Source organism: Bidens hawaiensis, unplaced genomic scaffold (genome assembly GCF_021521415.1).
Source record: "Bidens hawaiensis isolate Kalapana, Puna unplaced genomic scaffold, B.hawaiensis_p1.1 tig00035099_1, whole genome shotgun sequence".
In the NCBI taxonomy this organism is placed as follows: domain Eukaryota; kingdom Viridiplantae; phylum Streptophyta; class Magnoliopsida; order Asterales; family Asteraceae; genus Bidens; species Bidens hawaiensis.
The window spans coordinates 20,116-46,678 of record NW_027496107.1 but is presented as its reverse complement, the minus strand read 5'-3'; the positions used below and the strand labels follow the sequence as shown (position 1 = coordinate 46,678).

The following is a 26,563-nucleotide window of genomic DNA, read 5'->3' as shown; positions in this document are numbered from 1 at the left end:
TAAGAATGTAGCCAAACACCTTTTTCAAAAACTGATGATTGTCGGTGTACGGAAGACTATACGACTCGTATAAGCTATACGAGTCGTATAGAGGATGTCTGAATTTTGACGATGGGGGGTGTCTTATTAGCAGGTACCGATTACTTTAACTATCTATCATTTATTGGCTTTATTGTATTTATTATATGAACAAATTAATAGCCCAAGAAAACCAAACCCCCTAAACTAAAGTGATACACCCCATTATAACGGTGAGCCATATTTTTAGCTAATTTGTTAACAACCGCTTCTTCTCATTTTGGAGTCGTCCTCTCTCTCTAAAAAGGGTATGTCATCTGAAGATTTTTGCATGCTATATATTTGATCCATGGTTACGTCTTATTTTGTAGTGTTAGACTGTTAGTTTAATTCAGATAGGATTAAAAGAACCAGGCACATCGATTTGAATTTGAAGTCTGTGAAGATAAATATTATTTCTTAGGTTTGTCTGTTGGTTTAATTTGAGTTATCTAGCTTCTTATTTATTTATTTAATTATTAGTCATCGTCAGTTTAGTATATGATTAGTATGAATAGAGGTTGATTTTGTGAGTTTAATGAAGAGTTCGTACCAGGATGTTCGGTTCCAATACTCTGTTATGTAGCAAGGTAGGCTCAAACGATTTGGGGATGAAAACGAGAGTTTCTTGGCCATTTTTGTATAAAAGTTCGCCTTAGCTTAAGATTTTAACAAGAAGGACTACATGGTACACATTAATTGTTGGTATACGAGCAGTAAACGTTACAAAATTATACAATTCTAACTAAAAATTTGAAAGATTGAGAAGTGAGGAAGTTGTAATGGGAGAGGAAGAATCGAATATGAATCAGTGTCAGAAAATGGATATTCAATTTATTCTCAAGAACAATTAATTTTATGAAAAAGTCAAATGATTGAAATTGATAAACAATAACAACCGATTACACGCTGATCGAAATAGAATTGCATGGAACTGCAGACGACTCTCATCGGATTGATTACTGATGAATAAGAACACCAAGAATAAGATTTATTGTGATGAATGGTTATGTGATCATAACTATCGTAGAGCCTGTATTTATACTTGAATTCTAACCAAGAGAGCACCCTTCAATCAATCAAGGAGAGCACAAACATGGAACCAAATCTCCAATTGTAGGTGAATGGTAAATGGCTCCTTTCCATATGTGATTAGGGCTTGAAACAACCGACCGTTTGTAGATGGTGAGATACGATCAACAGAGATTATGTGTGAGCAAAGAACAAGCATGCAGATCCATATCCAAACAAGCCAAAGTACACAATAGCCCAATAGCTCAAATGACGTCTAGTATGCAAGAATAAGAGAAAAAAAGGCAATTGGAGTAATGTTATGGATTATGAAATTGAAATGATTAATTTTAACAATCAAATAAATCAAACCCTAAAAGAATTGGGTCGGTTAAATATGAACCCAAACTTTAGCTTATTTTTTTTATAAACCTATATGTTCTTAATTTGTGTTATTGAATAATTAAATGTCTTCTTATTCTTTGTTGTGAACAGGGTAGACATGACTGAACAAGGATATCATCCAAGTGTTTCCCAAAAGCTAGCTGTTGGGAATATTCTTGCATCAAGTATGAGACACTTCCATGCTTGTGACCATGGTTTAAGACAACAAAACAATAACTACATGAATGCTGCCTTCTGGTACCCAATGCCGCAACAATCCAAACTTCACCTTGTGCTTGAACCATCTCCAATTCATATTCAAAGCCCAGTTGAAAATGATTTAGCAGGGTTCACCATTGATTTCCTTATGGGTGGAGTGTTTGCTGCAGTATCAAAAACCGTTGTAGCCCCATTAGACTGTTTTGTGTTCAAGGTAACTAACCAGGATGAGATGATCAAGGCTGGTCGGTTGTCTCATCCTTACATGGGAGTCGGTGATTTTTTTGCTCGAACCATCAAAAATGAAGGTTTGCTTTCATTGTGGCGAGGAAACACTGCTAATGTCATTTGTTACTTCTCAAAGCAGGCTTGTAACATAAAATTTTTTTATAACCTTGGTGTCTGGTTTAGAACTTTTGATTTATATTCAAATAATTATGTGATTTTATGAAATCCAGGGTTTGAGTTTTGCATTCAAAGATTACTTCAAGAAGCTTTTCAACCTTAAGAAAGATATAGATGGGAACTTGAAATGGTTCGCAGGTAATATAACATCTAAAGGTGCTTTTTTTTCCACTTAATTATGCACAGCCTGTTTTGAATGCATGAAGTGGTGGTACAACAAATGAAACAAATGTATAAATATATGAAATGGAGGTATAAAATATGAAAGAATGAAATACAGGTATAAAGCTAGAAAGATTTGAAAATATGAATGGTTCAGTTTGGTTAATTTCAGTACTTTGGTTTCATCGTCGGTTTTCTCACCGCTAGACATGGTTCGCAGCTAATTTAGCATGTGGAGGTACTGCCGGTGCTTCTTCTCTTTTTTTTCTTTATTCACTAGATTATGCACGAATCCGTTTGGAGGATGATGCTAAGGCTGCAAAGAAAAGGGGAGGAGGAAGGAAGTTTAACGTTTTGATTGATGTGTACAAGAAGACACTCGCCACTGATGGTATTGTCGGCCTTTATCGCGGATTCAACATATCTTGTGTCAGTGCAATCATCTATAGTAGCTTCTACTTTGGCATTTACGATTCTTTCAAGGAAATCATGCTCATAGAAGATTGTCAGGTGAAGTTTTTTTATTTTTTATAGTTAGCCGTAGGTGAAGTTTTTTTAAATTTTATTTTACTTTTCAAATGGCTTAGCGCATTCATAGTCCATTCCTCACCACCATTCTTATAGTTCAACTTAAAACACCATCTTTTGAATTTATCTCTTATTTTTTAAATCTTCATCACATTTCCCGTATCTATCTTTATTCAATTAAACAATAATTATTTAATTACTTTTTACTATATATTTTTTTTTCAACCACTTACATATAATATAAACAATTGCTATGCGAGGGATGAATAATAGCCCTCATATATAAGGAATGTTATAGTGATATGCTTTCCCCTTTAAAAGAATGGGATGGAGGTATTGGGAATGGGTTGAAGTGATTTTTGAAGGATTTTTCTAAAATTGAAGTTTGAGACTACATGAATGATCTTAGAGTACCGGCATCACATTCTTTACAATGTTCCATATCTTTAACATATATGAAGAAAAAAAACACTCAATCTTATTCTTTATATATTTATTTATCTATGAATTACATGGATTATATAAAAGGTTTATGATAATTGATAAAGTTCGATGATTCTCATTAACCAATAATCCCTAATATATACAGAAATCCTTCCTCTAATTTAGGGATGAATCATATTCTATATCAAATACAATCTATTATAATAATAATAATAATAACAACAACAATAATATAACCGTATATATCTGCTAATACACCCCCGCAGTCTAAACTGGAGGTTCACGAATGTTGAGACTAGATTTGAAGTCATCAAACATAAATGAGGGCAAGCCTTTGGTGAAGATATCTGCAATTTGATGACGAGATGGAACGTGAAGAACCCGGACTTCGCCTCTTGCAACTTTGTCACGAAAAAAATGGATGTCCAATTCAATGTGCTTTGTTCGCTGATGTTGAACCGGGTTGCAGGATAGGTACACGGCACTTATATTGTCACAATATACTAGAGTTGCATGAGATGGTACACAATGAAGTTCGAGTAATAAATTTCGCAGCCAACAAGTTTCGGACACAACGTTGGTGACACCTCGGTACTCCGCTTCGTCGTTGGATCGGGAAATGACGGCCTGACGTTTGGACGACCACGAGAGAAGATTATCACCCAAATACATGCAGTAACCAGAAGTGGAGTGACGTGTGTCGGGACACCTAGCCCAATCGGCGTTAGTGTATGAGAGTAATTTGCCAACTGATGATTTAAATATATGCAAACCCTGAGTAATAGTGCCATGTATGTACCTTAAGATTCGATTTAAGGCATTCATGTGAACTGTTTGTGGCGCTGCATATGCATACAAACTTGTTGAACTGCATAGCTGATGTCGGGCCGTGTAAAAGTTAAGTACTGAAGGGCCCCAGCCAGTTGATGGTATTTTGTACCCCCGTCATCAAGCGGCAGCCCGACCGTGGTACTGAGCTTGGATTTTGTGTCGACTGGAGTAGCAATCGATTTACACGAGCTCATACCGGCTCGCTCCAACAATTCATAGGCATATTTTTGTTGTGACAAGAAAAGAGAGTCTCGCATCCAGGTAACCGAAATGCCCAAAAAATAACGCAGGGGACCCAAGTCTTTCATCGCGAACTCGGTGGACAAATGCAACATGAATTTGTCCCGTAACTGGTCGGATGATGTGACCAAAATTATGTCATCAACATAAAGTAGGATGTGTGCTATGTCTTGGCCCTGTTTATAAATAAAAAGTGAATGATCACATTTACTGTGGTGAAATCCAAGTTTTGCTGCGTAATCGGCGAACCGTTGGTACCAAGCACGTGGAGCCTGTTTGAGGCCGTAAAGTGACTTCTTTAGCAAACAAACATGGTTCGGGTACCGAGTGTCCCGAAAGCTTGGTGGTTGATACATATACACCGTTTCCTGTAAGTTACCATGCAAAAAAGCGTTTTTGACATCGAGCTGGTGTATGGGCCAAGAGTGGGATACTGCTAGCGATAGAACGGTGCGGATGGTGGCTGGTTTTACCACCGGGCTAAATGTTTCCCCACAATCAATTCTAACCAGCTGAGACATGCCATCACAAACTAAACGAGCTTTGTAACGCTCTAAAGAACCGTAAAATTTAGTCTTATGTTTAAAAATCCACATACTGCGGACGACATTCGCATGATTAGGTCTCAGGACTAACTCCCACGTATTATTATCAATAAAGGCCCGGAACTCATCGTTCATGGCCATGTTCCAATCTTTGTTACGGAGAGCAACAGTAGGGTTTCGGGGAAGGGGAGAGAGTGTGGAAACATTAAGATTGACAAATGGTTTATGAAGTTTGGATATACCGGACATACTACGAGTATGAACCGAGCGAGAGGGTGGGTTCGGTTGTGCTGTGGAAGCCGAAGCCGGGAGAGTGGGAGTAGGAAATAGGTAGTGTGTGTTCGCAACCGACTATTGTATTGAGGTGGGATGAGCGGTGGGAACCGCTGATGCCGGTTTGGGATGACGGGAGTAAGTATTAACTACCGGGGGGTTGGAAGATTATTTATAGAAGGTGGAACGGAAGGTTGAGAAACAGACCAAAATAGCGGATTTATAGAGGACTGATCAGTAAAGAATTTGTACGTGACGGGATCGGCCGGAGCGGGATTAGCGAAGGGAAAGACTGTCTCGTCAAATACGACATGACGGGATACGGTAATTTGGTGAGTTAGGGTATTATAGCATTTATATCCTTTGTGGTTGGATGGATAACCTAGAAAGACGCAAGGAACGGAGCGTTTATCTAGATTGTTGATGTTAACAGAAGGTGTGAGGGGGTAGCACAAGCACCCGAAGGTGCGAAGGTGTGTATAACTGGGATGCCGGTTGTAAAGGAGTTGGGTAAGAGAGATATTGTTGAGGGTGGCGGATGGTAGGATATTGAGTAAATAGGTAGCGTGTTGAAGGGCATGGTGCCAAAAGGTTGTAGGGACCGACGAGTGGGCGAGGATGTTGCGAATGATGTTATTGATGGAACGGATTTTTCTCTCGGATTTCCCGTTTTGTGGAGATGTGTATGGGCAGGAAAAACGAAATTGTAGTCCGTTTGAGGTATAAAAGGATTGAAACAAAGAGTTATTGTATTCACGACCGTTATCACATTGTATGGTTTTGATTTGCTTGTTGAATTGGGTTTTAATGAGTGTATTAAATTGTTTAAAAATTGTGAAGACCTGTGGTTTATTAGTGAGGGGGTAGGTCCATAAAAAATTTGTTTTATCATCTAAAAATAATATGAAGAACGATGACCACTAGATGATAGAACAGGCGATTTCCATAAATCGCTATGTACAATATCAAAAGGTAGATAAGTAAAAGTAGTAGACTTGGTAAAAGGTAATTTAATATGTTTCCCAAACACACAAGAAGAACAAATAGAAGGAGATTGTTTATTACATGAATCAAAAGACAAATTGTTTTTCAAGGATAATAAGATAGATGATCCCGGGTGACCGAGACGATGATGCCATAGTTCTTTGGTTGTTGATGCAAAGGCTGCTGGACTTGTAAGCTTAGACGGGGACTGGAGAGTAACGGATAGAGGTCCCTGGTGTGTTGCATCTAAGGATGGGTGTCCGCGTCGGGAAGTCCTTCACATCAAAACCAAACGAGACAAATTCCATAGAAAGGTTATTATCAGTTGTAAAACGACGTATTGACAAAAGGTTTTTAATTATATCAGATACGTGAAGTACGTTAGACAGGTTTAAAGGTAGAAACGGGTGGGGTAGGTATTGATGTCCCGTACCTTGGATTGGAATATGGGACCCATTACCGACAATAATGTTCTGAAAAGGACCTTTATTATAATAAGACGAGAAGTTACCTGAGGAGTGTGTCATGTGTGCAGTTGCTCCCGAATCCGCATACCAGGTATGGTCAGGAGGGTGAAGAGTCATAGTATTGAAGGTATGTTCAATATCGGTCGGTGTATAGCTTGCTTCCGACGCCGCGCAAGCCTGCTGGGGTCGTGAGCCAAGAATTCCTGGTCCATGACTTGTTGAAGGACCATAAGCTGGATTTAAGGGCTGTCTTGGGCCCACTGTTGGAGGCTGCTGTGTAGGGTACGGGCAAGGTGGGTAAGCCCAAGTTTGTTGGCCCCATGGAACCTGCTGAGTGGGCCAAGAAAGGCTGTTGGGTCGGTAATATTGCTGACCAGCAGAATTCCGCTGATAAGATGTTTGACCGTAGCCCAGGTGATGATGTCCAGACCCGTAAACCTGCTGACCCGAGCCATATCCGTGCTGACCAGACCCTTTCTGAATACCCCCTGCCATGGCTGCTCGAAGACCGCCCCTACCTCGACCACCACGACCACGTCCTCGTCCGTTAGAACCAGCATGGGAATCGAACTGGTGGTGGTATGTGTCGTTGGTGCGGTTATTGGAAGCATGAAGGGCTGTACCACCAGAATGAAGAGAGCTAATAGCGGTCTGATGTTGTTTCCTTATTTCATCGTTAATGAGCTTAGACCGGGCTTCGTAAAAACTTGGTAGGGGAGTAGTGCCTTCAAGAATGTGAGTTGTGCTTTCGTAATTTTCATTCAAACTTGTTATGAGTTGAATCACCAATTTTCCTCTTCCACCGGTGCGTTCACATTAGCGAGCTGATCGGACAACATTTTTAGGGCTTGACAATATGCTGACATGTTTGGAAAATCATCCAAACGAGTGGAGGCGAATTTTCTGCCAAGGTAGACGGCTCATGTGGCTTGGTTATCTTTAAAGATATTCTCCAAAGTTGTCCATGCTTGAAGAGCAGTAGACTGGGGTTTTAGGATAGTATGTAACAGATCATGAAAGATGGTGGCATAAATCCACTGGAGCACGATCGCATCTAATCGATTCCAAAGGGCTGGGCTAACATAAGTCGAGTCATCTTTATCTGTTGATGAGGAAGCAGGTTTGGGGGCCTTAAGATCGATGTGGTCAGAAACCTCGAAAGCTCTGCAATGAATTCTGAACAACTCCACCCATGAGTTGTATGGGAGCTTTCAGTTTCAAGAACAAGGGGGATGAAGTTCTTGATGTTAGTAACGGTAACCACTGGATGTATTTTATTCAATTAGAAGAACAGAAAAAAAATAAATAAAAGGAATTTATCTGAGAGAGGGAGAAAGGTGATCTAAGGAGGGAAGGTTTCCAGCTAGGGTTACAGGGATGGCTGTGATACCATGATAATTGATAAAGTTCGATGATTCTCATTAACCAATAATCCCTAATATATACAGAAATCCCTCCTCTAATTTAGGGATGAATCATATTCTATATCAAATACAATCTATAATAATAATAATAATAATAATAATAATAATAATAATAATATAACCGTATATATCTGCTAATAGTTTACAATCATAATTTCTTATAATTATCAACCCACTACCCATTTCATATAATTATTTTGTGAGTTGAAGAGACAAATAATTATAAAAGTTGATTAAAATTATATTATTTAATTATATAGAGATAAAAGTAAGAAATGAGACGTGAAGGTTTTTTTAAAAATAAGATAATTTATAATAAAATTTGATTTTTTGTTGAATTATATGGATAAATATTAAAAGATTTGATAAAAAAAATTTATCTTATAACCATATGAATGTAGTTTTTTTGTCGCGTCACTTATCTCTAAATCATTTTTTAAAAAATAAACTTATAAAATACAAATGTGGTATTAAAATTAAAAATTAATTATAACATATAGAAACCAATATTCAAAACTAGTGTTTCATCCAACGCATTGCACCGGGGCAGGTTTGTAAACCTTGGATGGTGGTAAAACCAAGTGTTGTCGGTCCCGAGTGATGAGATGTTAAGTGACGCGAATTCGGTCGATTTCGGTTATGCACATTATGGTATCAGAACTAAAACCAAAAATAAAACAAATATATATATATATATATATATATATATATATATATATATATATATATTGAGGTGGAACAATGGGGTGGCGTCGGTCGGTAAAACTCGAGCATTTGTACTATACAAGTGTTGAGGCGGTGAGTCTAAGAAGCACGGGAACGGGAACGGGACCAGGATACGGGGACGTTACGGATACGGGAAACGGCAAAAAAAAATTCAAGATATGGGTACGGCTAGGGTACGGCAAAAAAATATATAAAAAAATACAAATATATTAAAAAAAGTTCAAAATAGATTTATACTAATACAAAGTGCAAACTCCAAAAAAAACTATATGGGTAATTAATTATCAATAAAAAATAAATAAATGTATAATTTTTATCTATATATATAATATATAATCAAATTAGTAAGTTTCGGATCAAATGTAAACTAGTCTAGATAGAGAGGGTTAAATTTTAAAATGTATAACCTAATTTAACATTTTATGTAAAAATTAACAAATTTCAGGACTAAATGTAAATAAGTGAAAGATCAAGGGGGGTTAAATGTTAAAATTAAACTTATTTAACCTGAAAAAAACCAATCAGCCGCCTACTTTTTCTTCCTTCTTCTTCATTGGTTTTCCGGCGCCGGAATTCTTCATCGGAATATGCTATGTGGCCTCTCCGCCATGCTATTGGCTATAGAAACGTCTCAGAATCGTTTGTTGGCCGTCCCCATTTAACATGTTCGTTTAGGAAACGTTTCTGATGCTTTTCTGTCATGTTTCCGTCCCCACGCCGTCCCCGGGACTGGTATTCTAACCTCCAAGCCGTCCCCGTGCTTCAAACCGGTGAGTTTATGCAAATTCTGTCGGTTTTTGTCACGTTTGTTATGATATCGGAACTAAAACAAAACAAATTTGGCACCCGTTACCGTCCCGAAACTAAAATAATGTACTGTGAGACTAAGCGAGTTCGATCGGTTTTTGTCATGTTCGCTACGGTACCGACAGTAAAATAAAAAAAATGCCATTCGGTCAAGTTATGTTATGTTTACGGTACTAGAACTAAAACAAAAAAAAACAAAACAAAATATCATCAATATGGTTGTTCAATAGGCTCGCGGCCCTAAGCTTGTTCGAAAAAACTCAAAAAAGGCTCGCTTGAAATTGAGCCTAAACAAGTCGAACCCGAGCTTGACTGGGTTTCTAAACGAGTTGAGCCCGAGCTATGCCTGTCTCACTTGATAGGCTCCATCGATTGGCTCAAATTGTTTATATATATATATATGAAACCCCTAAAATCCTACGTGTCGCGATGTGGTCACTTCCCCTTTTTATGGAAGCCATCAGATTGCTTGATTTTTAAATGGAGGCCTCTCATTTATTTAACCCAAATTCATGGGTATGGCTTTTACCAAAACCAGATAGCTCTTAAACGAGTTATAATATCTCATTAAATTAAAATGTAATCTTACCAATTATTTGATAGGAAAATCCTATAAAATATGGATGTACTAAAATTTAATATTCAATTTAAAAAGAAAAAGATATTATTTATAATCAATAAACAATTTTATAGTAAAAAACATAAGCGGGTCATGAGTCACCAAATCCAGATAGCTTTTAAACGGGTTATAACATATCATTTTTTATGAAATCTTTTCATCATCAAACCCTAAGTATATTATTAACTTTCTTATAATAAAGAAAATTAAAATCCAAAAATTAAATATTAAAAAACGAAAAATATAAAACAATCATTCTCTCAAGCCATCAGATTGCTTTATTTGTAAATAAATGCTTCTCACGCATTTGACTCGATTTCACGGGTAAAGGCCTCACCAAACCCATATAGCTCTTAAACGGGTTATAACATCAATTATATTAAAAATTAATCTCATCAAATATTTGATATGAAAATCATATAAAATAGGGATATACTAAAAATTAATATCCTATTTTATTTAAAAAAAGATATTATTTTGTAAGGCCCCGTTACCGGTAGCCCTACTTTCGTGTTGGATTTACTCATAAACGCAGTTCTAAATATCAGAGTTAATTAAAACATTCGCGGAATATAAAAGCTTTCATAAAACATTTCATAATAAAACACGTCTTGTCTTAAAACATCATTTTGTCTTTCAAAATAAACGAAACATTAAACTTAAACGTCTTGAGTCTTCCGATGCCAGCCTCTTATTCGGTGCCACGTGTCTCCTCAAGCGAGCTGCCTCATCCTACTCACCTGCGTACATACTAAAAGTCAGCTACGCTGAGTGAATTCTAGTTAATCATACACTATGCAATACACATAAACTTATATTCTTTCATTCATACTTTCATACTTTCAAACTTTCATACTTTCTTTTGTATTAACTTACTTTCATATCTTACGTTATAAAGAGCATTACGCCCTACATTCCTCGAGTATTATTAGGGCTCGGTACCCTCCTTCCTCGAGTATTATTAGGGCTCGGTACCCTCCTTCCTCGAGTATTATTAGGGCTCGGTACCCTCTTTCCTCGAGTATTATTAGGGCTCGGTTCCCTCTTTCCTCGAATATTAGTAGGGTTCGGTTCCCTAGTTCTCGAATATTAGTAGGGTTCGATTCCCTCTTCGTTACCGTACATCCATCCTTTCCTGCTTTTATTAACTTTATCACATTCATACACATAAGCATACATATCATACTTACCTTATACTTAGCGTTACAACCTGACAGTACGTGCAATATCCGAAGATCGTTCACGTACCGTCAAGCCATCATTCATACATTTCACATTATTCACATAAGGCATACACTTATCTCTTAGGATAAGCGTATTAACAAACATATTGAGTATGCACACAGCCCCGAAAACATGACACATAATTGGGCCTAGAAACTCACCTGAACACGGTTACGCTCTCCGTTAATAGTTATCCCTTTCTTCAGTTGTGCACGGCTGACTGTATAACAAGTATACATATCAATTAACTACTACTACTCATGTTGTATTTCTATCTTTATATGACCCACAACGAACGGGGGTCCGGGGGCAGCGCCCCTGGCAGCGGGGTCTAGGGGCGGCAGCCCCTAGCAGGGTCCAAGGGGCAGAGCCCCTGGCTGGGGTCTAGGGGCGGCAGCCCCTAGGCGAACTTAGCTTTAGGCGAAGTTAAACCTTAAGCGAACTTAGCTTTAGGCGAAGTTATCAATTAGGCGAACTTGGCCGTAGGCGAAGTTATCAATCAGGCGAACTTGGCCGTAGGCGAAGTTATCAATTAGACGAACTTGGCCGTAGGCGAAGTTAAGCTTTGAAGGCGAAGTTGTCGGTTTGTAGGCGAAGTTGCCCAGTTCGCAGGCGAAGTTGCCCAGTTCGCTACGGGTTTGGTTTTTTTATCAAGCATTTTGGCGATTTTAATACCCTTGTTATGGTTCGACATCACCCACTACGTTCCCTAACCGTTTTCGGTCGTATATATATCCCGTATATACTATAAAGCTTGACCTTTAAGTAAAAACGTTCAATACTCGTAAACTTTAAAGGTCAAGAACATACCTTTTGTGCTCGTTTGGATCTCGTTTAACTTGTTTAATCACAACTAATCGTTTACTCTCTCTCGGATCTTGCTCGTTTCTCTCCCTCGGCCGCCGGCCGTATATGGCGGTGTGTGGTGTGTGTGTGTTTTGGAGTGTGTTAGAGAATAAGATAGAAGTGAATGATGGTTTAGGGTTTAAGGTTGGTTTAGGGGATATTTGTATCCCTTAAAGCCCATGGACCTAAGGCCCATTCTCATTTAACCCATCTTAATTAATCTAAGTCCATGATCCGTTCTTTACTCGACATTAATTAATAACGCGAAATCACTAAACGTAACTTTCTTTATTCAACATTATAAATTTTAGGATGTTACATATTTATAATTTAAGAAGCAATTTTATAATAAAAAAAAATAAATAGGTAATGGGTATCACCAAACCCAGATAGCTTTTAAACCGGATTATAACATATCATTTATTTGTGAAACCATTTCATCATCAAACCTCAAGGATATTAATTATTAAATTTCTTACAACAAATAAAATTAAAATCCAAATACACATATATAAATATTGAAAATGAATAACGTAAAACAACCCCCCCGTAATACGGGAGATAAAATCTAGTGTGTGTGTGTGTGTGTGTGTAGTTATCTAAATGTTAAACGAAGCCAGCTCATTTGATATTTAGATGATCTAGCACAATACAAGTAAACCCTAAATTGTAAAAACATACGTATTAGTCCCAAGTTTCCACTCTCTTCTTAATTATTCAACCTCAATTCAAAATCGGCACTCTTACTTGTTCGCTAAACCTTGATTCAAAAGCGAAGGCTATCAAATTGAAGGAGGCATGTTTGCTAGAGGAAGGAGATGGTTTTTGGTTCATGTATTTGCAGCAGTTTCATGATTCTATTGCCTTTTGAATGTTTCTATTGACGAAAAACGTTAAGACAATATAGTAATTTCGTTTTCTCGGATTGATGTATAGTTATATTCCGATCTGTTTATCGATTAATTTTAGGATGTTTTTGTGTTGTAAACTTGAATTGCTATTGATCCAAATCGAGTTGAGCTGAGCCAAGCTGGCTTGATTTAAATCCGAGCCAATCTTGAAATCATATTTTCAGCTCGATTCAAATTTCGAGTTCGAGCTGAGCAAGCTCGATCAAATTTTGAGTCGAGCTCGAGCTAGCCCTGGCTCGACTCGTGAGCAGCTCTAGCCTTCGACCATTAAGGTGTCGCTAGGAGGTCCAATGAGGCCTTGCGGCACCAAAGTTGTCATTTATTCAATACCAGTGATTTATCCACGAGTAGCGCAATAAAATCGATTGGTAAACTTGTGCTTTGCAGCGTCGAGTAAAGGTGAATTCAGTCAGAATTTGCTAGGCTCATTACGGTACCAGAATTAATCAAAAGATCCTTTCAATTGGCTTGAATCCCTTACTTGAACGAAACCAGATCTTGTAGAATCATATTGAATATTTGACGATACATTCTATGCATTCGGATCATCCCTATAATATATAAAAACAAACTCCATATATTTGAGATCTTTCTCTTTGAACAATATCTCAATTCTAACGACGGTTTCATTAGATACATTACAACTAGATCGCTCATTTTTACGAATCAGTCCCTCCACCATGCGAACCAGCATCTACACTTTTTAGTTATTGGGAGAACCCAAGTACTTTCTTTCGGATTTACGAAAGAACATAGATCTTTGTATTCATTTTGAAAGATATAGGAGCGAAATAATTAAGCTATTGATATTAACAAACTTGAAATAAAAAATCGAAAAAATTAGGGGCACTCGTATAACGTATTATTAAAAACATTAACATATTTATTCGATTGGTATAACCCGGGCGGTGTGTTCTTCCTGGGCGTTGAGGCGGTAACTTGACGTGAATTTGGTCGATTTTGGTTACGGTGGTTATGGTAGCGAAACTAAAACAAAGAAATGTAAGAACTGAGGTGGACCAATTGAGTGATGTCAATCGGTAAAACTTGGGCGTTGGTAAAACCCGAGCGTTGTCGGTCCCGGCGTTAAGGCCTCCAATATAAGCAAATTCAGTCGATTTCCATCACGTTCGTTACGATATTGGAACTAAAACAAAACAAAAAAGGTTGATGTTCGGTCGGTTTTCATTACGTTCATTACGATACCGGAAAAAAGAAACAAATAAACTTTGTGAATAAATACGGTGCCACAACTTTCCCAATCAAGGCTTAGCAAAGTTATCATTTAATCATATTTAGATATTAGTTATATGATAAAAGACATTTTATTTTTATTTATTTTTAAACAAACACTAAGGTGGTGTTTGTTTTTCTCAAAATTGCATGCGTAGGCTCTTTTGTTTGTGTCACACAGACATTGCCATCTGCAGAATGTTTTTTTCGAAGAAGTTTCATTAAAAATTTCCTGTGCAAACTCTTCTTTGTGCATACTTGGTCCATCCACTTCTAAGATCTTCTAAGTTCCGCAGAGAGTTAAACACCACCACCTACCAACACCAACTACCATCAGTTCATTTTAACATTTTACAAACGTTAAAAAAACAGTATTCTTCTTGCATATTGCAGAGGTTTGATCCACCTTTTCTTCTATAGATGTCTACAGATGTTATACGCAGACTTCAAACATTTTACATTTAAAAAAACAAACAGCACCTAAGAGCATTCTCATCCCTTATCTTATCTCCAAATCCAAAATTACACTAAAATCATTACATTTTCTCTCTTTTTTTCAATTAAATAATACTTTTATATCTTTATCATTATATTTTTCGCTCTCCTTCACTCACAACCACTTTCAAAAAAAAGTTTATAGGGTGCTACAAGAACTTTTCACATATACAGAAATATCAGTGCATTTTGGTTCTCCTTTACTCACAACACCATAAACTACTCCCTAAACTATAAAAACTCCACTTACAATAAATAATGTATAGGATGGGAATGCTCTAACACTAAAACCATAAAAATATTAAAATTTTCGTCTACATTTGATGCTTGTAATATGATAGTGTATAGGATGGGAATACTCAACACTAAATCAAAACCATAAAAATTAAAAATTTTCGTCTAGATTTGATGCTTGTAATATGTTCCAAGAGATCCAATCAAAGGGCATAGTGGGTTTCTTGTTCCGCAATTTCTTAATTAAAAATATCATAATTTACCTCTACATTGATTCAATGTTTGATTTCATGATGCAAGCGATTAGTCCGCTGAGTTTTTAGGACAGCAAAAGCTTGTTACATATCCTTTCTTGGTGTTTCTTGTGTTGCCATGAACCTTATCCATTTATCATATTACGAATAAGCAAATGATTTCACAAAAGTTGCCTAGCAGGTGGTGTATTTCCCTCAGCAAAACAATATGATTGTTTGACTTAAATAGACGCTTCAGTGTGGATTCATGTACAACCCTATTGAATACTGACGATTGGTAGAGGACACTTAGGTCGTTGTTGGAACCGGTTACACCAAATAAGACATGTACATCTAATCCATAAATCTTGTAAGACTACGGCTTCAAGCATAATCGTCAAGCACTTACGCTCACCTCTGATGTATTGACCCCATCATTCTTTTGGGCAATTCCTTTATGCCCAACGTGTAGAGTCAATGTTACCTGCCACTTCAAGAAATTCGTATATGCTTTAATATATAGCGTACAAAATTTGAATGTCCTTCGAGTTTGGTCTACTTAAATATTTTTTTTTCTTACCACTGAATAACACATTGATTGAAGTGTTGTAGACTTTCACTTGAGGTTCTTTCAAAAATATTCAAGTATATTTTAATACTAGGCTATATACCAATATATATATATATAGGGTAAGGTTAAAATGAAAACTCATTTGAGTTGTGAAAACCCGCGAAAACCCTATGTAACATCGTTTTTTTTTGTTACATGTAATATATGTTGTAACATTTAATATAAAACACCGAAACATCAAAAAAAAATGTTTTGCTATTTTTTAACATTTTTTTACTAATTTTTATATATGTTTTCAGGAGAGAGAAAAAGTTATATTTATATTTACATTTTTTATTCATTTTAATTGTGGACCACAAGATTTAAACATTAATTAAAAACATGTAGTTGAGAATGGGTTTCTAGAGTTTTTACAACTCAAATGGGTTTTCATTTTATACTTAGCCTATATATATGTGTGTGTGTGAATATTTTGTAAGTTTTGGTTTTAAAACATAAAAAAAAGACGATAAATAAAGAAAGCAAACAAAATATGATTAATATCCATATGGGAAAGGGCAACTATTCATAATTGAATCATCGAAGATGGAATGAATATGAAAAAGGATTATATCTATGGAATGCTCTTGGAACCTAATCCAACAATACCTTTTAAAGTGCTAAGATTGATTAAAACTAAATAAGGTTAATCCCACCTGTCGAGGAATGGATGCTATAGACATGCTTTAAGACCTAATTAGATGAAGCTAATTTGGTTTGAGGTAATGGAATGAAGGAGGAATGAAATGAGAGAAGGAATGGAATGGACAAAGGAATGAAATGGATCATTACCATTCATTTGTCTTGTTTGTTAACCTATGGGAATGAAATGAATTATTACTTTATGTTGTTTGGTATCCAAAAAAATTGTATGAATAAAATAAAAATAATAAAAACACTCATATCTCAAATTAATTTTTTTAACAAAAAAAAAAACTTCAATGGCGACGGTGGCAACGAAAATGGTGGTGGAAGTGGTGACGGTGTTGGTGGGGTGTCCGTGGTAGCATTGGTAGTGATGGAGATGGTAGGTTGGCGACGACGGTGGTGGTGGTCAGGCAATGACAGTGGTGGTGACGGTGATGGTCAGGCGACAGCGATAACAATGTTTACGGTGGTTACCGTGACGATGGTGGCAGCGGTGGCGGTAAGGTGGTGGTGGTGGAGGCGGTGGTGATGGTGGTGACGGTGGCGGTCAGGTGGTGGTAGTGGCTATGGTAGTGGTGGTTGTTGTTAGGTAGTGGTGATGTTGAGAAAATAGGGTGAATGAGGAATGAAATGAAAAAAAAAAGAGGGTAGGAAGGAGTGGTTTTGATGGAATGGGATTCCATATGTAATGGATGATTCTATTCCATTAAGCAACCAAACACCACTTTTTTCATTCCCACACAATGAATCATTCCATTCCTCCTATCATTCCTGCGTATCAAACGCTACCTTATGACTTTGGGTTTCCATGTTGGGTTTGAGTTAGCTTGTGAACGTACGACTAATGACCTAACAAGATCAATGATATAGAAAACCCTAATTATTTTGGAGGTTTGTTTATGTATATCCTTTTGGTAAGTAGCTCACGAGTTTACCGATTGAACTACTAAGTTGTCTATTACCCGTTAGCGTTTCAAGCCCTAGACTTTCAGGCCCTACACTAATGACGCCAATATAATACATATATAGAAGAATTCTAATCTAAATAGCGTAACTTTATTGAAAGATCAAATCAACCACACAACTATCAATTTTTGGTATGGTAAAAGATATTGATTAGAAAATTGGTAATTCAAATTGATATTTCAATTGATCGTTTGTAGTTTGTTAAAATAAAGAATCCCCCCCCCCCCCTTTCACGTAGAGAGGGAGAAAGGAAAAAGCTACTAATTAGCAGCCGACCATATGAACACGAAGTAAAATAAAGAAGTTGTAACAAAATTAGGGGAATAAAATTATGTTATTGATGAAAATAAGGTAATAGGTAAATAACAATCCATTACTCCCCGTCAAGTTAGCACATGGAGATCCGGAATACTTACCTTGTTGAGTAGATTATGAAGACTTTGTGTGTCTAAGGGTATGGTGAAAACATATACAATTTTTTCTTTTGTGTTAATCTACATGGGCCATAGTTGTTCGTGGTCTAGTGATGGGCGAAGCTTTAAATCAAAATCCTTGAAATAAATCGGTTTAAGTATGTTGCATTTGGGCCGTTCGAAAAGTTCTGGGTCATTTTCAGAATTTTCAGCCTCCGCTGTTGGGCCAATAAGTGAGGCCTGGTTGTTTTCATTCATTTGGCTTTCTGGATCCTCCAGACCCGTGCCCTCGTAACCTTGTTCATTTGTGATGGCTAAAAGTGGTTTGAATTTGGCTCTTTAACATTAGTGAGAAAATAGTTTGCTTGTGTAAAGGAAAGTGTCTAATACCTTCCCTAAACATCATAATGTATAAGTTCAAAGCAAACACTAGAATTTGTGATGCTAATAATCTAATAGAAAAGAAAGGGCAATCTAGCAATTTTTTCTTTAACACAAGAATCAAAAAACACCTTTTCAGTCCAAAGAAATATTCTTGAAGAAATCAACATGAGAAAGTTAAGAGATAGATGCGTGACCTAATCTTTTATACCACGCAGTATTCATTGTCATCATTGCTTCTCTTGGTTCCCATCATCCCTTCGTGTATAGATCCCTTGTGTATTCACCCACTCCAATCAATTCCCTTAAATGAAAGCCTTGCATGACTAATTTTTTTTTTTGAAAAAAATGTTACGACACACTGTAAGTTGTTTGGGAATTTACTAACCAACAACAAATTGCATTTGAAATCAGGAACATGTAACACGTTTTTGATGGTTATTCCATTTGATGGAGTGTAATCCCCATGACCCCTGCACAATTAGGTGTCGTTACAGGAAATTGATTGTTTCTCTTATGTTTTTAAGATGAGAAATATCATAAAATAAAATGCTCGGTGGCACCCGAGTCAATGATCCACTTACCCTCCTTATTATTCAAGATTAGCTACTGGTGCCATTTCCTCCTTAGCGGTTTGCCAACTGCTTCCAAAAGAAAACTTATTAACTGCTAATATTGCTCTTTGTTTATCCCTGGAATGGGACCTGTTTTTTTCTATCACAAACCACCTTCATATGGTTGATTTTCCTTTGCCTGTCTACCACTTCGGGTAACTAATCCACTTGAAATAACTGTCTTTGTTGTGGTTGTTTTAACCACAGAAATCACAATGGTCTGTCGTTTAACCAGAACAGAAGCTTGAAAAGAATCTGAATCAGTGATAGTTCTTCTGACGCCTGACATTAAGCTAGGGTTCCCTTTTTTTTCTTTCTCTTAAGAATAGGATCTTAAACGTGCTCTTATACCATATCAATTTTGTTATGGTAAAAGATATTGATTAGAGAATTGGTAACTTATATTGATAAGGTAATTCAAATTGATATTGCAATTGATCCTTGTAGTTGGTTACAAAAGACACACCAAAGGGAGCAAGAAAAAACAAAAGTAAAAAGCTACTAACTAGCAGCCACACAAAACATGGAGTAAAATAAAGAATCTGTAACAAAATTAGGGGAATAAAATAAGGTAATGAGTAAACCATAACAAAACATCAAACCAGTCAACAAGTAATCGCATCTGAACAGTAAATAGGCATTTAGCCAGACATTGCAAACAAAATCAAACTAAACTCAAAAGAAATCATGTTCAATTAGATAAGATAGGAATGCAAAAACATGAGGATTAGAACCCGAATGATCCGTTGTGATATGATATTGACCTCATTCTTGTGTTGACAACAGTCCTTTTGCTTCAAAATCGCCTCAAAGGACCTTAGATGTCGAACACCCTTGCCTTTTTTGGCAATGAGCTTTAACTATGCGTGTTTTAGGGTTTCTTGTTCGAAAGAAGAAGAAAGAAAAAAAAATCCCATGCACAAGTTATTCCAGATAATAATAATTATTATTATTATTATTTGAAACTATTGTCAAGGCAAGAATCAAGGCACATAATACTCATCTATTAATTTAGTCAATATTGTTTGATTGTAATTTCCTTCATTTATGTTATTGCCTTTGTAACTCTTGTATTATAAATTACTTGTAATATCAATGATAATTCAGGTGGTGAATTAATTTATCTAGTCATACATGGTATCAGCCAGAATACGGTTCATACATTTCTCACCAAAAACCTAGTATCACCGCCCTCATCTCTATACCTCTGTACGTTATTCCATACCTCATCTCAATGGCCGACCAAATCACCTCCAATGACTCCTCTCTCCCTATGAACACCCTACTTCACATGCTCACCATCAACCTTTCTGTTCTGGAAAAACCAAGTTACCCCCCTCCTTCATCTCCAAAATTGGTTTCGTTTTGTTGATGGCACGAATCTGGCACCCCCAAAAACTATCACTGTTGACGGAAAAACAAACCCTAATCCCGCTTATGCTTCCTGGTTTGAGGCTGATCAGAGGGTGCTCCTGCTTCTTCAATCCTCGCTCACAGAAGAAGCTATGGCCGAAGTTTTAGGTCTTTCCACTTCTCATGATGTTTGGAAAGCACTAGAATCGGCTTACAACCATGATTCATTGGAGAGAGCCCAGACTCTTAGAGACTCCCTGAGGCAATTAAAAAAGGGTAGTCTTTCTGTTGCGGATTTTGGGCTAAAATTCAAGGGCATATGTGATCAATTAGCTGCCATCGGACAGCCGGTACTGGACTCCGATAAACCCATTACTTTCTCTGTGGCTTAGGCTCAACTTTCGAGTCATTTTCTGTGACTTACCGGGCTATTCAGCCCCGCCCTCCTTTCCGTGATCTTCTTGCTAACGCTGAGAGGCATGAGATGTTTATCTCTGCTCTTCATGGGACTAAACCTGCTCCGGTTGCTTTCACAACCCACGACACATCTTCTCGCTCATACTCTCGAGGACGTGGTCGTTCTGGCAGAGGTAATCATGGAAGTGGTTCTATGAACTCTCATGGTCGAGGTCGCCGTACCCCTCACTGTCAGTTATGTCGGACAAATGGACATTTTGCTAATGCTTGTCCAAATTTAAAAAGCTTTGCTCATCAATCATCCTATTCGGCTGCAAACCTTGCTCAGGCTTTCCATGCTGATTGCAATCTCACCGCCACCAAACCAGATTGGTGCGTTGACTCCGGTGCCACCGCTCATATGGCACCATCACATTCTCATGTTGATTTCTTGTCCTCGTATCGAGGACATGAGAAGGTGGTGTTTGGTAATGGTAATATTCTTCCAATCTCTCGTGTCGGTACTGTTTCTATTAGTCCGAATTTAAAACTAAATGATGTCCTAATTGTCCCTAATCTAAAAAAAAATTTGCTCTCTGTTAGCAAACTTACCAATGATTATCCTATTGATTTCTTATTTTCTCGATCTTATTTTGTCATTCAGGATTCGGTCACAAAGACAATTCTAGCAAAAGGGACACATAAGGACGGACTTTATGTTTTGAGCCCCAGTTTTCAAGCACTTGAGGCTACCGTTTTTTCTTCTTCAAAATCATCCTTTGAACTTTGGCATAAACGTCTTGGGCATGTTGCCTTTGATGTCGTTTCTATTTTAAATAAGCATGGTTGTTTAAACCTTACATCTATTTTACCTAAACCAAGTCTTTGTTCTTCTTGTGAACTTTCAAAGCAACATCGATTACCGTTTCAGTTAAATGATAAGCGTTCGTTACATGTTCTTGATTTAATACATTGTGATTTGTGGGGACCTGCTCCCATTGTTTCACGAGATGGATATCGATATTATGTCGTGTTTATTGATGATTTTTCTATGCTTACTTGGTTTTATCCCTTGAAAGCCAAGTCGGATTTTGTTGAAGTCCTTCACACATTTATGACTTTCGTACAAACCCAATTTTCGTGCAAAATTAAAGTCTTTCTAACTAGTGATGGGGGATCCGAGTTCCTAAATAAAAAATGTGAAATTTATTTATAAGTAATGGCACACGTCATCGGATGTCTTGCCCGTATACATCCTAACAAAACAGTAGAGCCAAACGCAAACATCGTCATCTTACCGAAACGGGTCTAACTATGCTTTTTGGTGCAATTGCACCCGCTATCTTTTGGGTTTATGCTTTCTCTTCAGCGGCTCATATCATAAATCGTCTACCCAAAAAGTTGTTAAACCAAAAATCACCATTTGAAGTTTTGTTCCATTCCATACCAAATTACACAAACTTCAAAGTTTTTGGATGTTGTGTGTTTCCATATCTACGACCATATGCTTCTCATAAACTTGCACTCCGGAGTATTCAGTGTATTTTCATTGGCTATTGCACTCAAAACAAAGGATACAAATATTTTGATCCAATTACTTCTCGAACATACATTACCCGCCATGGACGTTTTGATGAAGATTCTTTCCCATTTTCCATCAATACAAAACCCGTTGATCTTGCAACCCTTTTCCTAACTTCCTATATTGATCAAACTTCATCCACTATTAACCAGTCCACTGTTACTAGTGATGCTCAAACTTAAACCCAAACCCAAAATCCAATCCATTACTCCCTCACACTCACCACTTCAAGCCCATTGTCCCACCTGTGACATTCCAGCCCACTCTCACAATATCCAGCCCACTACCCAAAATGAACCCATCACCCCTACCTCACGAGCCTCTCCCATAATCTCACCACCCGACATTCCTACAACAACTTCCACATCTTACTTCACATCACCAGAGGCCTCACAAACTATTCAATCATCTGCCAACTCATCCGTGCCCTCACCAATCACCACCTCATCCGCTGCCTCACCATCAAATAACCCGCCACCAGTCACCTTGCCCTCCACCCACCCTATGGTTACTCGCAGCAAAGCCAGAATTATTAAATCCCGCCATATCATCGACTTTTTAGCCATTGCTCCTTCCAAACTTCATTATGTTTTGCTTGCCACTCATGATCCCAAAGGCTTCAAAACTGCCGCTAAACACCAACATTGGTATGATGCTATGAGGGAAGAGATGGCGGCTCTTCACCAGAACCAAACATGGACTCTTGTTCCATGACCTCCTAATACGAATGTTGTTGGATCAAAATGGGTTTTTCGCACCAAATATCACTCGGAGGGCACCATTGATCGGTATAAAGCACAACTTGTGGCTCAAGGTTTCACACAAGTGCCCAGTTTTGATTTTTCACACACTTTTAGTCCCGTTGTTAAAGCTACAACGGTTCGTATTGTCCTTTCTCTTGTTATGACAAACCGGTGGTCTCTTCATCAACTTGACGTTAAAAATGCGTTTCTTAATGGCAATCTTATAGAAACCGTCTTTATGGAGCAACCACCTGGCTTCAATGATTATAGCAAACCAAATCACGTTTGTCGTCTCAACAAAGCTCTTTATGGCTTAAAGCAAGCCCCTCGGGCATGGTTTCAACGCCTAAGTAATTTCCTAATCACCCAAGGTTTTACTTGCAGTCAAGCGGACACATCTCTCTTCATCTTTCATCGTGGATCGTGTCTTCAATACTTATTGGTCTATGTCGATGACATCATTCTCACCGGTTCCGACGAGTCATCTGTTCAACGGTTTGTGGCTAGATTAAAAAGTGAATTTGCAATTAAAGATCTTGGAAATTTGAGTTATTTTCTTGGCCTTCAAGTTTCCTACACTAAAGATGGTTTGTTTCTCAGCCAAACCAAGTATGCCCATGACATTTTAACTCGAGCCGGTCTACAAAAGGTCAAACCCATGGGTACTCCCCTTGCCACTAATGTTTTACTAGCCAAGGCACTCCGTTTCATGATCCTACTTTATACAGATCACTTGTTGGTGCTTTGCAATATCTTACTATAACTCGCCCAGGTTTATCATATGCAGTGAACCAGGCAAGTCAGTTCCTTCATGCACCAACCGTGCATCATTTTCAGTTACTGAAGAGAATTATGCGCTATGTTAAAGGCACTATTGTTATGGGTTAACCTTTTCCAATCCAACCAAACCCACCTTAATCGGATACTCGGATGCCGACTGGGCCCGTTGCATTAAAACCTGACGTTCAACCTATGGTTATTCTATCCTTCTAGGAGGAAATCTTGTGTCATTGAGTGCAAAAAAGCAACCAACGGTGTCTAGATCCAGTTGTGAGTCTGAATATAGGGCGATGGCAAACACCGCGGCGGAACTCATTTGGATTACTCACTTATTACGTGATTTAAATGCTTTACCATCTGCCCGTCCCGCCCTTTTATGTGATAATTTGAGTGCTCTCTTTCTTAGTCAAAATCCGGTTGCTCATCGTTGGGCGAAACATATTGACATAGATTATCATTTTATTCGGGAACTCGTGACTGCCGTAAAACTACATACTAAATTTGTTCCAACCAAGCTCCAAGTGGCTGATATTTTCACGTAACCGTTGCCAAGACCTCTTTTTGAATCTTTTCATGAAAAGTTGCGAGTTCATCCGCCACCAATTCGCTTGAGGGGGGGTATTGGAAACTATTGTCAAGGCAAGGATCAAGGCACATAATCCTCATCTATTAATTTAGTCAATATAATATTGTTTGATTGTAATTTCCTTGGTTTATGTTGTTGCCTTTGTAACTCTTGTATTATAAATTACTTGTAATATCAATGATTATATCAATGATAATTCAGGTGGTGAATTTATCTAGTCATACGATAATAATAATAATAATAATAATAATAATAATAATAATAATAATAATAATAATAATAGTATGTTGAACGAAATATTGAATAAAAAGGGGGAAAGTAATGAATTGAAGTACGTTTCTAGAACAAGAAACTTGCATTGTCTCTGGGTAATGATTACCTACGAACCACCTATGAACGTTTTTCAGTCTCCTAAAGCAACTACAAGTCAAACATCACAACATTTGTATATTTTCTGATGTTTTTATTTACTAAAACCATAATCAATGATAACAAAATATCAAAATGCATATCCCACCAACTTAAATATGGGTCAAAACTCAAAATTGTCACTGAAGAGGTATGTACCCGTCTCAACACCGAGCGAGGCGGGTCAACCCACAAGATACAGACAAGAGACTTGAAATCAAGATATTATGAAGGCACAAAGCCAAAACCTATGCGCATGGCGCATATCACATATGCTCACGCATATCACATATGCTCATGCATCACATGCTCAGGCATCACATATGCTCACGCATCACATATGCTCACGCATATCACATCTGCGGGTGGCGCATCCGCGCGTGGCGCATATCACATGCTTGTGCATATCACATCTGCGCATGAAACATCTGCGCGTGAGAATAAAGAGAAGACCTCGCGCATCCTCAGGATAGGCGCATATCACACATGCACATAATCAACCTCGTCCTTATCCAAATCAGGATTAGGGCAACCTTAATTGTGCACGTCAGACAACCTTCCAGAAGGTATCTTTTTAAGGAATAAGAATATGCTGATGCTGACAGCTGCCAAATGAAAGGTGGACAACTCAGCATAACCCATGTGCTACCACGTGATTATAACCAATGAAAAAGCACCAGGTGTCCCCAAGGACACGGGCGCAAATCAATTGAAGGAGGCCAACAAGGCTGAGCTCAATCAGTGGAAACCCTAGCACTATAAATACCACATCAACTCTACAAGGAAAGAGACTCAATCACACAGTTACATCCAGTAACATACAACAACATACAATCACATCCAATTACAGAGTATTCAGCTATTAAGCAATACTCTCCAGATTTCCTTACTCTGATATTATTATCTTCTCCCACAAATACTTATTCTCACACCGGAGGGTTACCCCAAAGAGGACCCCTCTGTCCCTTTCTGAGGGGTAAGTTTACGGTGCTGTTCATTTTGTAGGTGGAAGAACCCAGATCCCAGAGATCCATCGGTGAAGAAGCATAATCACACCCGAGGAAAGTAGATCGTCTACCAGTGAGTCGATCCACGTTTCTTCATTGGCGCCATCCACTGTTACAACGGCAACAAGATCTAATCAGATCTAAAAAAAAAAAATTTTCACCATGGTTTCTGGCGTTCGTAACGTTGATCAAGTTCTGGAGGATATTGAACGTGAGGATGTTAATGAGGGACAGCAGTTTCTGAGGGTGCCGCGTGATTCTACGCGCACCACCAGTAACCGTCCCTTCATCACAACTCCTCATGGCCAGACTGAAACTCCTCCAGACGATCTCACGTTACAAAATCTTGCCGGCGCGAAACAAAAAGGACCAATGGGTCAAGAAGATGAAACAAATGACCCTAAAGAATGGCTCATAAACGAGCAACGGCGTCTAATGGACAAGTACAATGAGCTGGTCAAACACAAAACACAAAAGCAAGCGTTTGATAAGCAAACTGTTCATGGAACAAAAGGGGCGCGCGCGCCGGAAGAAGGACATTCTGTTCACACTGCACACACTGAGTTCAGTGATGAAGAAGTGCACAGCATGAGGAAGACGCGAGATACTCATGCAGGAGGCTCACAGCTCCGCGCGCACGTGAACATGGCGCCTGGAGCCAGAGCCGATCTGGATCTGCAAATACCGTACAGCCCACAAGTTAGAGGGCAAGTGGACGTAACCACACCGTACAGACCAGCCATCTTGGTGAAACATTCAAAGTTCACTGAGCGC

The 26,563-nt window shown here is 38.0% G+C and overlaps 1 protein-coding gene across 1 annotated transcript in view; it reads left to right on the top strand.

Moving 5' to 3' along the window:
• Positions 1–1,570: 1,570 nt before the first annotated feature.
• Positions 1,571–26,563, top strand: part of LOC143587024 (ADP,ATP carrier protein 1, mitochondrial-like) — a 39,710-nt gene continuing 14,717 nt past the window's right edge. The window contains exons 1-3 of the mRNA XM_077068427.1: positions 1,571–2,038; positions 2,130–2,214; positions 2,459–2,748. Coding sequence (XP_076924542.1) covers positions 1,571–2,038; positions 2,130–2,214; positions 2,459–2,748 — 843 coding nt within the window. The remainder of the gene's footprint in view (positions 2,039–2,129; positions 2,215–2,458; positions 2,749–26,563) is intronic.